The 18828-nt window shown below is 39.9% G+C and overlaps 1 protein-coding gene across 9 annotated transcripts in view; it reads right to left on the bottom strand.

Annotated features, from left to right (window-relative positions):
- The window catches only part of ryr3 (ryanodine receptor 3), a 382820-nt gene that overhangs the window by 168647 nt on the left and 195345 nt on the right, over window positions 1-18828 (bottom strand). For all 9 annotated transcript variants that reach the window (XM_072569064.1, XM_072569065.1, XM_072569067.1 and 6 more), the window contains 4 exons: window positions 15445-15645; window positions 8496-8598; window positions 4835-4972; window positions 1015-1288 (listed from right to left, as the gene is read on the bottom strand). In XM_072569064.1, coding sequence (XP_072425165.1) covers window positions 1015-1288; window positions 4835-4972; window positions 8496-8598; window positions 15445-15645 — 716 coding nt within the window. The remainder of the gene's footprint in view (window positions 1-1014; window positions 1289-4834; window positions 4973-8495; window positions 8599-15444; window positions 15646-18828) is intronic.

Here is an 18828-nt window from a genome sequence, read left to right as displayed (position 1 = left end):
ACAATTGTCATCTGCCAATTGCCAGCCAAGCCTGGATACTGTCCAGATCTTACTGCATTTGAACATAGACAGCTTCAATATCTGAGGAGTCATGAATGGTGCTGAATATAGTGCCATCATCAGCAAACATTCCCACTTCTGACCTTATGATGGAGGAAAGGTCATTGATGAGGTAGCTTGAAGATAATTGGGCCTACGACAGTACCCTAGGAAATTCCAGCTGAGAGGTCCCAGAGCTGAGGTGCCATAGAGCTGAGATGATTGACATCCCACACCCATAATCACCATCCTATGTGCCAGTTATGCCTCCAATCAGCAGAGAGTTTGCCGTGATACCCATTGATTCAGTTGTGCTCGGACACCAAAATTTCACACTCAGTTGAGTTTGGCCTTGATGTCAAGGGCTGTCACTCTCACATCACCTCTGGAATTTAGCTCTTTTGTCCATGTTTGAACCAAGGCTGTAATGAGGTCAGGAGCTGAGTGGCCCTGGCAGAACCCAAAATGAGCAGATTATTGCTGAGCAGGTGCTGCTTGACAGCACTATTAATGACACCTCCCATCACTTTACTGATGATCAGGAGTAGACCGATGGGGCCGGAATTAGCTGGGGTAGATTTGTCCTGCTTTTTGTGTACAGGGTATATCAGGATCATTTTCCATATTGTCGGGTAGATGCCAGTGTTGTACCTGTACTAGAACAACTTGGCTTGGGGAGAGGCAAGTTCGGGAGCAGAAGTCTTCAATACTATTGCTGGATTGTCATCAGGGACAATAGCCTTTACAGTAACCAGTGTCCGAAACTGTTTCTTGATGTTACATGGAGTGAATCAAATTGACTGAAGACTGGCATCTGGGGACCACTGGAGGAGTCAATGATGGGTCATCCATTTGGCGCTTCTCGATGAAGTTTGCTGCAAATGTTTCAGCACTACGTTATATCATTACATTATTCTAACAACGTGCATCTTTAGCCTATACAAACCAATTAAAACAACCAAAGCACATCCATACCCTAATCCACGAATCATAAGCATTTCTTCTTCCTTCCCCATTCTCACACTGAGGAGGGATCGAATGCGCCCAAGGGAAACCAGTAGACTGACCGTTTCCTGGACCGAGGCAGCACTGATGGTATATGCTTTCCGCATGGCTTGTAGCAGCTCACCAACTGCATCATACTGTCGCCGCAAAAGGCTAAACATGGTTTTAATCAGCTCTGGATCTTGAATGTAGGATTCCTGAGACCAGTGCACTATAGTCTGTGAGATCAGTTGTGTCAAGTTGGCTGAAAGGGAGACAAATTAAGAATAATATTAGACAACAGAAGTCATTTACACTTGGATAGCTCCTTCTGTTGAGTAATGTTCCTGAAAGCACTGTACCCAAAAAAGGGGAACAAACCAGCCTCAAGTATGAAGTAAAAAGAAGAGGTTTACAAGTGGTAACCAAAGGTGTGGTTAAAGAAAAGGTTGTGTTTTCAACAGGCTTTTAAAATTGCAAAGACCCTATCGCTAAATGGAGGGAATTAGGAAGAGAATTCCAAACCATTGAAGTCTTGATGATTGAAAACTAAGAGACAATGAGGCTTTCAACCCACAAGGTGAACTTTCAGCTCTGTGTGCTTTTACTTTAATGCTAATATCTTGTTAAGATCTTTTCAATAGTTTTGGGAAGTCAGCATAGACAATTACATACATAGATACTGAATATGAACTGCACCAGTTGTACAGCTATGAAATGGCACATCACCTTTGGTCTCTGTCTCATTTGTAGTCACAATGTTACATTTTTGTGGGTTTTTTTTATGATATCCCTGATAATTGATCCTAATATTTTCCCAGCCACTACTGTTTAACTGAGCTTATGGAAATATATACTGAGTTCTCTTTGTGGATAAATCAAATGAATCCAAGTGAATACACTGGTATCCAGCACTTCAACTGACAGTCTCAATACATCATTGCATGTCCATCCAAAGCTATCAGAACTGGTAACTTCTCAACAGCCTTTTTGGTATAAGGCTGACAACTTAGTTACTCAACTCAATCTCCTTATTTTCTTAAAGGAAGTCTCCAGGATTAAGAACAGACAAACAATCAAAATGTTCTTTTAGACGAGGATTGTAGGATACCACATTTTATTTTGAAAGCTATTTGAGGAGCTCTGCTATTAATGACCCCATATATTATACTTCCTTGACACTTGATACAACTGAATCAGCTAAGACTTAGGACTTTATCAATGAAAGCAGTCACTTAAGCCAGTACAATGGGGATGGACACCCCCAATCTACTGGTGGAGGTGTAACATTTTAGAACTTCCATGTCCTGTAATGTGAACTGCAAATAGATTAGCAGAACTGGTGGATAAAGAAATGTTATCAGTTAGATACTGTTGGGTCAAGTTCATGTTTCACTCACTTCCCGACTTTGAATTTGGACTGTTGCCCAAGCTGTATTGTGCCATGGAATAAACAGATGCTGTTCACATGCACATTTTTCTAACATCTCCCAGGCCTAGACCAAAATTCAAAGTTTGTGAGAAGATTTGTAGCTCGGGTGCTCGTTGTTATGGTTCTGTTCGCCGAGCCGGGAATTTGTGTTGCAGACGTTTCATCCCCTGTCTAGGTGACATCCTCAGTGCTTGGGAGCCTCCTGTGAAGCGCTTCTGTGATCTTTCCTCCGGTATTTGTAGTGTACAGAGAACCCCCTAATGGAGAATTCACCACAAAGGTTTACAGGAAAGCCACACACACAGACCAAGTCCTAAACTATGAAAGCAACCACTCCAACACACACAAAAGAAGTTGCATCAAGACACTATTCAAAAGGGCCACAACACACTGCAGTACACCAGAACTGCAAAAAGAGGAAGAACACCTATACAATGTGTTCGCCAAAAACGGATACCCGTGCAATTTCATCAACAGATGCCTAAGGGAAAGACAACGGAAGGAGGACATGCCACAACCCAAAGGACTAGCCACACTACCATACATCAAGAGCATTTCCGAACTGACAGCCAGACTACTGCCACCACTAGGACTTATAACAGCACACAAACCAACAGCCACGCTCAGACAACAACTCACCAGAACGAAGGACCCGATACCCAGCATGAGCAAAACCAATGTAGTGTACAAAATCCCATGCAAGGACTGCAGAAAACACTACATAGGACAAACAGGAAGACAGCTAACGATCCGCATCCATGAACACCAACTAGCCACGAAACGACACGACCAGCTATTCTTAGTAGCCACACACGCAGATGACAAGCAACATGAATTCGACTGGGACAACACTACTATTATAGGACAAGCCAAACAGAGAACAGCCAGGGAATTCCTAGAGGCATGGCACTCATCCACAGATTCAATCAATAAGCACATCGACCTGGACCCAATATACCAACCACTGCAACGCACAGCTGGAACTGACAACCGGAAGCGGCAGATTCAAACCACTACAAATGCCGGAGGAAAGATTACAGAAGCGCTTCACAGGAGGCTCCCAAGCACTGAGGATGTCACCTAGACAGGGGACGAAACGTCTGCAACACAAATTCCCAGCTCGGCGAACAGAACCACAACCTTGAAAAAAATCTTGGGCAATGTCTGAGTAATGGATAAATTGTGATTGTGGAAGACATAGAGACAAGAATTGTAGATAATGTTCAGCTGAAATGCCAACCTGATGATCAGATTTCTTTTTCATATCCTTGTGCAAGCATCAAACCAACAATTGAAGAAAACTGGAAAAGCTTGTCACCCAAAACCATTGGTTAGATGATCACTGAGATTCAAAAATGTATACAGCAGAATAAAACCAAACATTATAACCAATGGACCAACTGACAGATCAACTTGAAATCTTTGCAAAGACTTCCAGGAACATTGTTGGACAAGTATTGGCATTTAAAAATAAATAGAATAACTAACTGCTTTACGTGAAAAGCTACTCAAATGTCTTAAGATGAAACTATAAATCAAGAGTTTGCTTAGGTTTGGCAACAGTTCACTCTTTAAAGGGAGCAATTCCTTGATAACAATCTGTCATGATATAGTATAGAAATCTCAGTTTCTTTGCTCAATAAATCCCTTACATTCTGCTGCTCCTAGCCTTCTACCCAGTCTCCAATGAAATCACTATAGATTCAGCTGTATTACTCATTAACACAACACCCTGCAGAATCAGCAGCATATATCCAGTCTCAAAGAGTACATTACACACCGACTTCAGTATCACTCGCTATTGATATCAACATTGATGTGTAAATTGAAATTGACACGAACCACCACAGAATTGACCACACTGTAGCTGAAGTGAAATCAGCAGGAATCGCAGAGACTGGATGCCAGTATGACCACAGTGTTCTGCAATTTACATTCAAAAGTGCACAGTGGAGTGAATTCTGACAATTACATTTTTAAAAAATTAAAGTTATTTAAAAAGTAACTGAGAGATAATGAATAAAACATTTTTTACTTTGCTGACCAAGGTGAGAAATCATATTTTGCATGCACTGTTACATCATTACATACACAATGTTCCTGAAACATTCACAGGCTTCTGCGTAATTTGAAAACCTGGAGCTAAGAATGGGGTTTGAGTCAGCCATTTCAAATTTTTTTTTTAAATCCTAAAGAAAACTGAGGAGCACTTCATGCTCAGTTTATTTGGTGTGATGTAAATACACCCTAATACATAACTTCCATTAAAGGAAATCTTATTGCAATTAGCTTGGCTGCTACTGTCCTGAAGTCAAGGTTTTGAAATGGATTGTCCCTAAAATTCATGTTATTATTTCACTCAACAATGTTGGCACTTACTGGGGGCTTTTTCTTCCTCCTCACTTGGAGTCTCTTCAACTTTCTTTGGCTTTCCTTTGATTTTGTGCACCAGATAAAGTAATTTGCCCATCAGAGATTCATCTTTTTCTTCTTCCTCCACTTCTTCATATGGTATACCTAAAATCAGAACGCACTGTCAGAACACTGCGTATCAGCTCATAAATCCCTTACAGGTATATAAAAAAAAACAAAGCAGTCATCAATTTAGTTATAAAATTCAAAAGACAGCGAGAAGTCAAAAAAAGCTTGAAGAACACGTGACTATTTCAAATTCAAAATATTCTTCATTTATCCCATTTCCACCCACCACATATTCCATAAAAGGGGCTTACTTAAATTTCTGAATGAATTCAAACAAATGTTTGAAGAGATTTGCTGATGAGACTGAGTCACAACAAAAATTAATTCCTCTGAACTGAACTTGAATATCAGTTGAAAATAGGTTATGTTGCTAAAGCTTTTTTGTTAAGATTCCTTACAGTGTGGAAACAGGCCCTTCAGCCCAACAAGTCCATATCGACCCTCCGAAGAGTAACCCATTTCCGTCTGACTAATGCACCTGATACTATGGGTAATTTAGCATGACTAATCCACCTGACCTGCATAGCTTTGGATCATGGGAAGAAACTGGAGCACCCGGAGGAAACCCACGCAGACACGGGAAGAATGTGCAAACTCCACACAGACAGTCACCCAAGGCAGGAATCGAACCCGGGTCCTTGGTGCTGTGAAGCTGCAGCACTAACTGCTGAGCCACTGTGCCACCCATTTTACCTTGCAATCATCAGGACAAATGTAAGAATAAAAAATTTCAAATGATCACAACCACTTGTATTACTACAGTAAAAGCTACTGCTTGTTGGCAATGACTTAAATTAGCTGAAATATTGTCAAGTAGAAAGTTTGGGGAAAATTTACTTTAAAAAGCATTTATTAGGTCAAAGGGGTTGCTTAATGAGAGAGGTCTGGATATATGACATTTTTATTGGACATTGTGTCAAAGTGTGCATATGGGAGAATGGCTCCTCCATGATTGACCCCTCAGTCTGGCCTTCAGATACTTGTTATTCTGCTGTTGTGACTTTCACCATCTCTTGTTTACAGCAAAGCCTTGAATCAACTGGTACAGAGGCATGATTGAACTGTAAACCACCCAGTCATGGAATTGACAGTTTTTCACCAGTAGCTATAAAATGGAGCAGTCTTCATTTTCTGAATAATTTTGCCTTTTCGTTTGGTGATTTTCCTGTATGACAACAAGATTATAAATAAACTAAAGTACAAAATAATCAAAATGTTGGTTACTTCACCAAATTGTGAGTAAATTAGCTAACTATACACTCAAACAAGACTACTATTCCTCAGTAACCTACAAGTGTCCTTCCATAACAGACATTAAAAATGCTTGGCTTAGTAATGGTTGATTACATCCCCAAGAAGGGTATAAATAACTTGCTGGTTCCATTTCACGCGCCTATAATGTTCCTGTTTTAAAATCACTACAACCTGTTAATGGGCTGTTAATGTTTAGCACACCATAGATAAACTAGATTTGGATACGATTATGCTATGTATCCAGCATATTGGTAAACATGCTAACAGTCATCCTAAACATGTCCTGAAAATGGACTCAGAGGTCAGACTGAACAGAAAACAACAGGAAATGTTGCAGTACAGATAGTGAAAGAGAAATCGAGGAATCAACCATAAATGATCATTTCTAACACGTATCATTTCACATAGTATGAGAGCTGTGAGAAGACCCATCCGTGCTGAGGAAGCAGCATTGAGGTCTTGAAGAAACTTGGTCTTAAAGACTTGTTGTTTGAATGGAATACTAAGTGGCAATTTATGCTGGCTGCGTTTCAAGTGAGTGAATTAACTTTGAGCTCTTAGACTGCAAAGACAGTGTTTATTTGCAGGACATGTGGGTAGGATTGGATTTCTGAGGATGGGTCACCGGATTTGATTTCTCTTCACAGATGCTGCCAGAACTACTGAGCTTTTCCAGCAACTTCTGATTTTGTGTTGAATTTCTGATTGGTCTCTTTAGACGACAAGAAACAACCAACAGTCTGCATAGAATGTGTAAGCTGATCCCGTCTGAAGTCGACAATTTGTTTTGCATTGTGTACTTTGGTCCAGTCACTGTCATGCAGGCTTGGAAGCTCACAGCATTAACATTACTGCTTTCAAAGAACAAACAGGCCTCGCTCCTCAGACTGGAACGCTGGCACTATCAAGTTCAGAGGAGCCACAACGATTAGACTCCTGAGTTCCGAGAACATGAGGTACGAGCACCTCCGAGTTCAGAGAATGTGAGGTGTTCAAGTTTGCAATGAGTGCAATGCAGGGTTATTGGATAGGGTAGGGGGCAATGGATGGGATGCTCTTTGGAGGGTCAGTGTCAACATCATGGGCCATACAACTTCTATCTGCACTGTCGGGATAGATTTAACTGGAACTCACTTTTACGAAGACTGACCTTGTTTCTCTCGTCTCATGTAACCAAAATGTTCTAACTACCCATTCCATCACTCAGAGATGATTCAGAGACCATTCATCTTTTGAATGCAAACATACATCCATTTGAAAATTCTCTGTTTTTGCATATTTGAGATTTAAACTTTTTTTATGACTTCATGCAGCAGTACTGGAGAATTTTATACTTCATTTTGCCTTTTGCGTTTCAATTTCTTTGCAAAGACTTTCTAGATTTTCTGATGGCATTTGTCACTGTTTACAACCAACAAAATACTGTGAATATATTGTCATCCTCAGCTAAGTTAAAGAGGTAGTACCACATGGAAAAGCAATTATACCTCTGAAGGCAGTTATGAATCCATCAATATTGATTATGGCTTACCAGATTCCAACTATCACATCTCAGGATTTTAAATGGAATCCATCTACAGTACCATCTGCTTTAGGGACCTTTGGACAATTTAAAGAACTGAAAGAGTTCTCCCATGCTGTGCCACCACTTCTATCAGGCTGATTCCAGAAGGTCAGAAGACACATCTGTTACGTCAGCCAGGTTTCTGTCCATAGATATAAGAAAACTGACAGAAACTATGTTTTGAAGAGAAATACCTGAAAAATTTCCTTTTAGCAAAGAGGCAGTCCCTGAAGAGGACACAGAATATATTTCCTCATGACAAGTTTCCTGAGAGCCGGGAATATAATAGATGATACTAATATAGTCTGTTGTTTCTATCACTGTGCAAGAATATTGCTTTGCAGCAAACATTCTATTTCTATTGGCAATATTACCTCCTTCAACAAGGTGTTTTTATTGACAATTTAATTGAGTAGTCATATCAAAATGGATCACAGAGTAATGTGTAACGTGATGAAAACATTATACATGGTGTCACTGACTTTGATAGTAAATGTAAAAACCAGTGCCCTCAAATGAAATATAAGGCCATATCCTACACTTTATTTTGCTGCTACTTTTTTTTTGTAGTTATTTTCTTTGTCATTTGTTGGACATTCTCACAACACAAATTCATTGGTTCAGTCATTTGGCAAGGAGACAAAGTAATGCCACCTCTCTCTATAAATAACTACCACTATGTGGCTCAACTGCGAGCAATTGAAATGGCATACTCCGGGTCCTCAGTATTTCATTACTCACCGCAATGTGTTTGAAGGTCATCATGGAAGTCACATAGCTCTTCACGCATATCATCAGGGCAAGTGGAATCATCATCATTCCTGAAGTTCAGCAACATGTTAATCTGTAAGAAAATATTCCAATTCAATATTAAAGGAAAGAGGATGCAGAATAAATTTCCACATGGCAAGTTTCCTGAGAGTCCGGATACAATAAATGGTACTAATATGATCTGTTATATCTATCATTGTGTATGGGTATTGCAGTGCAGCAAAAATGCTACTTCTGTTGGCAGTATAAAGGCAAGTAAGAGAATAAGTACAAGCTATTAAAGTACAACTCCTTACCTGTCATTGCGTAATTTGTTTCAGAACACAATTGTTTTCATAAATTGGTTGTCTTTTGTTCACATTCCTCGCAAATACAATTTATTTAGACTATATTGGCCTTACGAAAGTGGAAAACTATTATCCTCTTCATCTTTCATTGATGTGAGATTTGCAATTTTGTTGAAAAATATGGATGAACACTTGGGCCTGGATTTTCCAGGAGACTCTCCCCACTAATCAAAAATTGTGGACATGGCTGAAATCAGAAATCCAAAATCTAAATACAGCATCTACCAAATTCATGAAGATGGGAAGGAGAGCAGGTCACTTTTCAAGTTTATACATCTTACAGAGGCAGTTGCCTACATAATTCAATAGCTGCCTCCACTTGTGAGATTTTGGTCACCAATGAATATAAAACATGAACGGTGTAGATTACACCTGCTGGGATTTTCTTTGAACTTTATAGAACATAGAACATAGAAAGGTACAGCACAGAACGGGCCCTTTGGCCCACGATGTTGTGCCAAGGTTTAATCCTAACATAAAATATAATAACTTAACCGACTCACCCGTCAACTCACTGCTATCCATTGCATGTCCAGCAGTTGCTTAAATGTCCCTAATGACTCTGCTTTCACCACCACCATTGGCAATGCATTCCATGCATTCACAACTGGCTGCGTAAAGAACCTACCTCTGATGTCTCCGCTATACTTTTCTCCTAATATCTTAAAACTATGACTCCTTGTACCAGTCAATCCTGCCCTGCTATTGACTGTATCTATTCCTCTCATTATCTTGTTTACCTCGATCAGGTCTCCTCTCTTCCTCCTTCTCTCCAGACAGAAAAATCCAAGCTTATTCAACCTCTCTTCATAAGGCAAGCTCTCCAGTCCAGGCAGCATCCTGGTAAACCTTCTTTGCACCCTCTCCAAAGCCTCTGCATCTTTCCTATAGTAGGCCGACCAGAACTGGACACAATATTCTAAGTGTGGTTTCGCCAGGGACTTATGCAACTGTAGCAAAACCTTGTGGCTCTTAAACTTGATCCCCTGTTAATGAAAGTCAAAACACCACATGCTTTCTTAACAACCCTATCCACTCGGGTGGCAACTTTGAGGGATCTATGTACTTGCAAACCCAGATCCCTCTGTTCCTCCACACTGCCAAGAATCCTGTCTTTAATCCTATATTCAACATTTGAGTTCAACCTTCCAAATGCATCAACCTCCTCATCCAAGTCATTTATAAAAACTATAAAGAACAAAGGCCCAAGAACAGAGTCCTGCGGGACCCCACTCAACAATGACCTCTAGGCAGAATACTTTCCATCTACAACTACTCTCTGCCTTCTGTCAGCCAACCAATTCTGAATCCAGATAGCCGAATCACCCTGTATCCCATACGTCCTGACTTTATGAATTCATTTGGATAGGTAGAGTGCAATTTTGGAGAGATAAGGTACCCCTTTGAATGTGGTGACCTTTGGGGGAGACCTGATGACTTTTGAGAGCGGTAAGTTGCCCTTGTGAAAGGTCAGGTGATGCTTGGGATTGCTAAAAATGCCATGAATGTGTTAGAACTGAGAGGTTCATTGGAATGCTAGACAGATCTGTGAAGAAGAAATATACAACTGTCAAATGTGTAAAAAAGCCTGTTAAAAGGAACTGCCAAGCTGTCAAGACATTAAAAACAACTGCCATATAATATTTGAAAATTTAAAAAGTATGGACTGTTAAAAACAAAATCACTGCTTGCTAATTCATCCTGTCTGTTGACACAAATCTGAGGATTACCTTCACTGGATTAGTTATGCATACCTGAAAGGAGTCTGCAATTTCACTTCTTCTAGTTTAACTTAACTTCTGTGGTTGTACAATCTTTGAAGGGCGACAATGATTTCAATGTTTGTTTTTTTACCAGACAGTAAGCACCTAAGGGTATTTAAATGCTTTTTTTTTAATAAGAGGTTTTATTTCTAACACAGCAGTCTGCATTAGAGACTTAAAATTTTATTTAATCTCTGAGCATGTCCTGCGGTCTTCCCAAGGCATTTGCTGGGGTTTAATGGCATGGTAGCGTACAGGATAGTATGCACAGTACATGGATTGGCACGAATCAGCAGTTAGTTAGCACAGGGAGCATTAAGACCCTGAAGGGTGAACAGAAAATCACCAATTAGCATGAAACGCACAGCAAATTACTTGGCTTGGGGATAGGGGCATGGATTGGCATGGAAAATATGATGGGCTTGGATATAGGGAATGATATGGCATGAGTGCTTTTGGGGATGAATTTGTGTGAGGGGCAAAGGCTGGACGAGCCCTTATTTTTAAATAGAGACGGCTTAATCTGGATTTTCCAAAAGGGGGAACATCCTCCCCACATCCACCTTGTCAAGACTCCTCAGAATCTTATGTGTTTCAATAAAGTCACCTCTTAACTCTGCTAAACTCTAGTGGACACATGCCTAACCTTCCCAACATTTCCTCAGAAGATAACTCCTCATCTTCCAGGTATTTAACTCGACACCCTTCTCTGAACTGCTTCCAAAGCATTCACATTCCTCCTTAAATAAAGATACCGATGCTGTACACAGTACTCCAGATGTGGTCCCACCAACATTCTTTATAACTGAAGCACACCTTTCTACTTTGAACTGAATTTCCCTCATAGTAAACAACAACATTCTATCAGCATTCATAATGACTTGCTGTACCTGCATACTAACCTTCTTTGGTTCATGGTCTGCAAGTGCTCTGTATTTAGATAACATGTACTTTCGTATTATTCCTGCCAAAACTGCCAATTTCAAATTTCCCCAAAAAGGAGATATATGAAGGCTACAAAAGGATATAGATAAATTAAGCGAGTGGGAAAAGATCTGCCAAATGGAGTATAATTTGGGGAAATTTGAAATTGGCAAAATAATTCAAAACTACTTTGAATTTTTCTAAGTGTCCTGCTATAACATCTTTAGGAATAGCATCTTCCCTTTGGTAGATGTCAAGTTAACCTGCCTGTAAATTCCTGCTCGCTGTTCCATCTTTTTGTTGAATTAGAAGGGTTGTATTCAATATTTCCAATCTAACAGAACTTTCCCTAAGTCAAGGGAATTTTGGAAAATTAAAACCAATATTAAAAACAAACTCACTATCCACTTTTTTAAAAACTTTACAATGAACTCCAATAGCATCTGCACACTTGTCATGCTACAACTCCAATCATTTACTTAGTATCACTTTTCTGGTGATTATAATTTTATTGAGTTCCTCTCTCCCTTCCAATTTCTGATTTACAGCTATTTCTGAGATACTATTTTTAGTCCTTACAATGAATACCTTTCAAAATACCTACTCAAGTCATTTGCTATCTCCACAGTTTTCCTTATTAATTCCCCAGACTCACTTCCTATAGGGGCAATGCTCATTATAACTCATTCCTTTGTATGTATCTATAGAAACCTTTTCTATCATTTTCATATTTCTAGATAGCTTTCTCTCATGTGAATTTCCCGCCCCATGAATCTCATTTATTCTTAGCTTTTTTTTAAATGCTCTGTCTAATATTCTGGCATGCCACCCGTCCTTGTATAATTATATATGTTGTAAATTGATGCACTTGTTAATTTTATTTTTAGACTACCATGGGTTGTGGATCCTCTCCTTAGAATTCTTTTCTTGTTAGTGTACATCTACTCTGTAGATTCTGAAATATTTCCTTAAATGTCTGCTATCACATCTCTGTTGATCAATTCTTAACCTTGCAGTTACCCTTACCAAGACTTAGCTTTATATCCAGACTTATTCATCAAATTCAAATTCTACTTCTACCACAAGTGGGATTTGAACCCATGTCCCACAGCATTAGCCTCAGCTGGGATTCCTAGCCCAGTGGCATCACTGCTAAACTTTTAGCACATATTCACTTCTCTAATGTAATTTGCCATAGGGCAAATAGGATGTTGCTCAGTAAATAATCCAACAATTGTGACCTTTGAAATTTTGCTTCTTAATTTGAATCCTAGTTCCTCATACTCACTATACAGAATATCTTTCCTTAATCTGTATATGCTGTTGCTAGCTTCATTGACAATGTCAACTGGATTCACCCCCTCCCAATGTAGATTCCTCTCCCGCTCTAAGCGGATAACCAGGTCGACAACACAGCCGACTGCTCGATCACTTCTTGCTGCAGAGAAAACTGTCTATTTCCCTTACTATACTGCCCCCGACTACCACTACATTCCTATTTTTGCTTGCCCGCTTGAATGGCTTCTTGTACCATGGTCAGTTAGCTCATCCACTTGTAGCTCTCAATCTCATACAAACAAGTTAAAACAAAACCTCAAATCTGTTGCACAATTGGAAAAGCTGAGGCTCCTGCCCACTGGGTGTCCTTAACTGCCTCACTCACAATCACTTGGCCCCTTCCCTGACCAGTGACCGAATCCAACGCTGTCATCTGCACGTTTGTCTCTAAACCGCACGTTTGCACATTTTCCCTGTATCTGCATGGATTTTCTCCAAGTGCTCCGGTTTCCTCCCACAATCTAAAGACGTGCAGGTTAGGTGAACTGGCAATGCTAAATTGCCCATAGTGTTCAGGGATGTGTAGGTTAGGTGCATTTGTTCGGGGTAAATGTAGAGTAATAGGGTAGGGGAATGAATCTGAGTGGGTTACTCTTCAGAGGGTCGGTGTGGACTTTTTGGGCCAAATGGCCAGTTTCCACACTGTAGGGATTTTATGGATTCTTTGGATAATTCTCACTTAGAACTATCAATGTGTCATCAGTGTCATTGGGTTTAAATCCTGGAACTCCCTCTCTAATACTGTGGGTGCACGAAACCCAACAGAGTGCAAATATTCACCAAGGTGATAACGTATGTATATATTTTCATTTTAAGATTAGGATTTTTTAAGTAGCAGCAGAGAGATTTTAGTTTCAGTTCTGTGAAAGTAGTATGTTTTTTTTTAAAAAAAAGTTGTTTGTTCAGTAACCTGAACATTTAATCTCTGATAAACATGCAATATAGTCAAGTACCTAGCAGGATACCTGTGGGTTAATTGAAAAAGTTTTGTATGGGCGGAGCTTACAACATACAGAAAAGAAAAGGTATTCTCGCGCTACTAATTTAGTCAAAAATTTAGTTCAGTACAATCAGGAATTAGTTCAGAAGAAAAACTTCCTCCTATCAGAACAGCAAAGGTATCATTCAGAACAGTAACTTTAACAGAAGTATTTTAGTTTGTGAAGTCTCTCAAGATTATTTAGTTTTCAAGTTGTCAGAACTAACCAAAGGTTAGAACAGCCTCAGAACTGAAAGGAAGTTCAGGCCAGCAGAATTGGAAAAAAAACATTGCAAAATTGCCTCTGTCTTCCCAGAGGGAAAATTGGACTTAGTCAGTTAAGTAAGGAGTTAGCATTGAAATGTGAGGAATACCCTCTTGGATTTGAGACTTTATACTGAGATTTCTAGGAAGCAGGTTGAAACATTGCTTTATTAATTATATTGAGATCTTTCAAAACTGTCATCGCTATATATGTGTATTTATAGTTTCTGTGGAATAAATCTAAGTTCTTTTTGTTAAAGAATACATTTCATTAACTGACCACCATGATCACCAACTACAAAAAATACATTTATGTCCTATCAAGCCAGATTTCACACTGGGATCTGACTTGTTCAGTATTAGCATCAGCTGAGATTGTAGCAATCTTCTCATAGGAAGTAGAGAGGAGCAACAAATGTTGGCTTTGTCAGTGACACCCACATCCCATGAACAAAAGAAACATCAGAGCTACCCAATTACCATGGACCAGAAACTTAATGGGACCAGCTAAAATACTAACTACAAATGCAGCCCAGTATTTCGACAATTTACATTGGAATGTTCTTTTTGAACTTGTTCCCAGTGCTCTTTCAGATTTTAATATATTGCAAATGGATACTGTCCACCGGGAAAATCTGCAACGCTATGCACATTGAAAGTAGAGTGAGGAGACCTCGTAAAGGGCGGTAGGTGCTCAGTGTTTCAGAGGACAATGCTTGAGCTATCTTTTTTGTATTGATGCATACTCAGAATTAGTTTGCATCGTTGTGGAAGTACACACATTCTAAAAGATTGAATTCAAAATCTCCAGGTTACTAGAACTTGCCTGTTGACAGGTTCTGAGATTCTCGAGAGGAAACAACATTTATCTTATAACACTATTATAATGGGAATACCATGGAGTAAGTGCCAAGGATCCAATCATTTTTATTATTCTTTCTTGGGATGTGGGCACCACTGGCAATGCCAGCATTCAGTGCTCAACCTGAACTGTGCTTGCACCATGTAATTTACTTATTTCGGGGCCAGTTAAAAATCATGACATTGCTATGTGTCTGGAGTCACGTGTTGGCCAGATTGGATAAGAAAATTAGATTTTATTTGTTAAAGGGAACCTAATGAGTTGTTAAGTCAATTCATAGTCACTGTTACTGAGATTAGCTTTCTCAATTCCAGACTTTTCATGAGTTTAATTATTTAAATTCCTGCCACAATAAGGTTGGAAACCAAGCGCCCAGCACGTCAATCTGGATCTCTGGATTACTGACACTACCACTATGCCAACACTTATCCTTTCATGTCACCTGTTCTTGGGGAGGTGAACGGAACTCTTTAGTCTTCTTGGCAGTCAAAGCTGCAGACATGTTGAAGGCCAACATTAGTTCATCATATCGAAACTTCTGGTTCCTTTGTAGCCTTGCAACAAATTTGTCTGCGAAAGAAACAATGGCTTCAACTCGATGTCGCAGTTCACAGTCACAGAAGTAGTGCAGTAGTTCACACATCTGAAAAACAAAACACATGACCTATTTGTCTAAAAGACCAATTGGTGGAAACAACAAATACATTTTTAAAGAAACACACACACACACACACACACACACACACACACACACACACACATCTGTGAGCTTCTCAAATATCTGCTTAATGTTAAACAAAACCAAAAATTTGTTCCGTATCTACTTTTAAGTTTTGCAAAACTAAACACAGTTTGTCCTAGGAGCAGAAAGAATCTGTTGATGTTAAATGGTATATTAAGGTCATCCACATGAAGGACATTCTCTCAGGAGATGATGTATCGAGCAATGCCGCTGGAACCCTTTGCTTCTGCAAGGACAACCTATAGTGTCATAGTTAGAGGGGACCCCAGACAAAGTGTGGTCTAAGTATTTCACAATGGTTCAACATTGAAGGGAGACTGTGTGTCTCATTGACTGCAAGGGGGCAAACAAGAAGTAGCAGCAAGATGGCCTGCCTCATTGGGCTCAAAATGTCACTAAAACCTGACCACCAAACCAACAAGGTTATGTGGACAATGATAGTGTCACAAGGGTCCCACATTCATAAAGTCACACACTTTCTGAAGTCCACTTGCCAAGCCCTGTGATGATAGACAATTGATGACAGGGACAGGACTGTGAACTGAAGGTTTTAGTCAAGAATCTGTACAGAGGTGATAGATAATTGCCTTTATCCCAAGTGAGTCCGTAGGATAGCTAGACAAACAACCCTTTTGTAACAAAGCTCAAACATGCCTGATACAAGTGACGTACATTCACAAAGAGACCAGGACGCAGGCCATACATTCCAAAAATTGGTTGATCAAATCAAACAACATGTTTCTCTGGCTGTTTGAAACAGACAGAACCCAGACTCAACGAACCAGTGACTGCAAAACCCAAAACAAAACATCTAGGGCTTTGGTGCAATTCCTCAATTAGACGGCATTTGCTGAACAATTGTGAATGTTCTAATAACTACACTAATAACCCTTTATGATAATGAATGGGGCTGGTAAGCATTACACAGCATTCACAGGAGCTCATTCTCTGCAAACAAAAGGAACATGTTCTAGCCTTGGACCCTTTGCCAATTTTATGATAAATGCTATTCTTGCCTTTCCCCTATGATTCGCTGTCATAAAAACATAGAAGGTAGGAGAAATAGGCTATTTGGGCTTTCAAGCCAACTCCACCTCATTCATTATACTCATGGCTGATCATCCTACTCAGAACCCTATTCCCACTTTCTGTCCATGTCCCATAAGGACTACATCTAACTCCCTCTTTAATGCATTCAATGTTTTGCTGTACAACTGTTTTTTGTGGCAGAGAATTGCACAGGTTCACCACTCTCTAGGTGACGAGATTTCTCCTCATTCCAGCCCTAAATGGCCGACCCCACATCCTTCGATTGTGAGCCCTGGATCTGAACTGCCTAGTCATCGGGCATATCTTTGCTGCCTCTACATGGTCTAATCTTGATAGTATCTCATAAGTTTCTATGAGAAACCCCCTCATTCTTCTAAACTCCAAAGGGAATACGCTTTTAGCAAATCCAGGCTCTCTTCGAATGCCATCCCAGGAATCAGTCTGGAAAATCGTTGTTGTATTCCTTCCATAGCCAGGACATCATTCCTCAGATAAAGAAACCAAAACTGCACACAATACTCCAGAGGTGGTCTCACCAAGGCCCTGTACAATAGCAGGCGAGACATGCCTGCCCCTGTACTTGAATCCTCTCATGGGAAAGCCAACATACCATTTGCCTTCTTTGCCATCTCCTATATCTACATGCTTATTGTTATTAACTTGTAAATGAGGATACCCAGGTCTCATTGCACCTCTCCCTTTCACAATCTATGACCATTAAGATAATAACCTGCCTACTTGTTTTTGCTATCAAAGTAGATAATCTCACGTTTATCCACATTATACTTCATCTGCCATTCATTTACCCACTCACTCAGTTTACCAAATCACAACTAAGCAACTCTTCATCCTCCTAACAGATCACCTTCCTGCCCAGCTTTGTGTCATTTGAAACTTGGAGATATTATATTCAGTTCCCTCATCATAATCATGAATATATATATTACGAATAGCTAGAGTCCAAACACTGATCTCTGCAACAGCCCAGTAATCACTGTCTGCCACTCAACAATAACCCATTTATTCCCACTCTGTTTCTTATCTGCCAACTAATTCTCTAACCATGTCAGCACACATTTGTAAGGAGATCTCAGTTATCTGTAAGAATAATAGGGTGATAATAGTAGGTGATTTTAACTTTCCAAACATACATGGAGGACTGCCATAGTGTAGAAGGTTTAGATGGAGAGGAATTTGTTAAGTGTGTACAAACATTTTCTGATTCAGTATGTTGATGTGCCTACTAGCAAAGGTGCAAAACTTGACCTACTCTTGGGAAATAAGGCAAGTGACTGAGGTGTCAGTGGGGGAACATATTGGGCCCAGTGAGCATAATTCTATTAGTTTGGAAGGCCAATTTTGACGGCATTAGGCAAGAACTTTCAAAATCTGATTACAGGTAGATGTTTGCAGGTAAAGGGACAGCTCAAAATTGGGAAGCCTTCAAAACTGAGATAACAAGAGTTCAGAGACAGTATGTTCCTGTTAGGGTGAAAGGCAAGGCTGGTAGGTGTAAGTTTCTCTAGTCATCCAGCATTCCTGAGGTTTTGGTTAAGAAAAACAAGGAAGCATGTGTCAGGTACAAACAGCAGGGAATGAGTGAATCCTTAGAAGAGTATAAAGGCAGTAAGAGTGTACTTAACTGGGAAATCAGGAGGGCAATGAAGGGACATGAGATAGCTTTAGCAAATCAAGTGAAGGAGAATCCAAAGGGATTTTATAAATACATTAAGGACAAAAGGGTAATTAGGGAGAGAATAGAACCCCTCAAAGATCAGCAAGGCAACCTATGTATGGATCCACAGGAAATGGGGGAGATACTAAACAAGTATTTTGCATCAGTGTTCATTGTGGAGAAGGGCTAGAACATGCAGATTGTGGGCAAATAGATGGTGACATCTTGAAAATGTCCATATTGTAGAGTTGATGGTGCTGGATGTCTTAAGATGCATAAAGGTGGATAAATCCCCAGGACCTGATCAGGTGTACCCTAGAACTCTGTGGGAAGCTAGGGAAGTGATTGCTCAGCCCATG

Source organism: Chiloscyllium punctatum, chromosome 4 (genome assembly GCF_047496795.1).
Source record: "Chiloscyllium punctatum isolate Juve2018m chromosome 4, sChiPun1.3, whole genome shotgun sequence".
Taxonomy (NCBI): Eukaryota; Metazoa; Chordata; class Chondrichthyes; order Orectolobiformes; family Hemiscylliidae; genus Chiloscyllium; species Chiloscyllium punctatum.
This window is presented reverse-complemented; position numbering and strand designations above follow the sequence as displayed.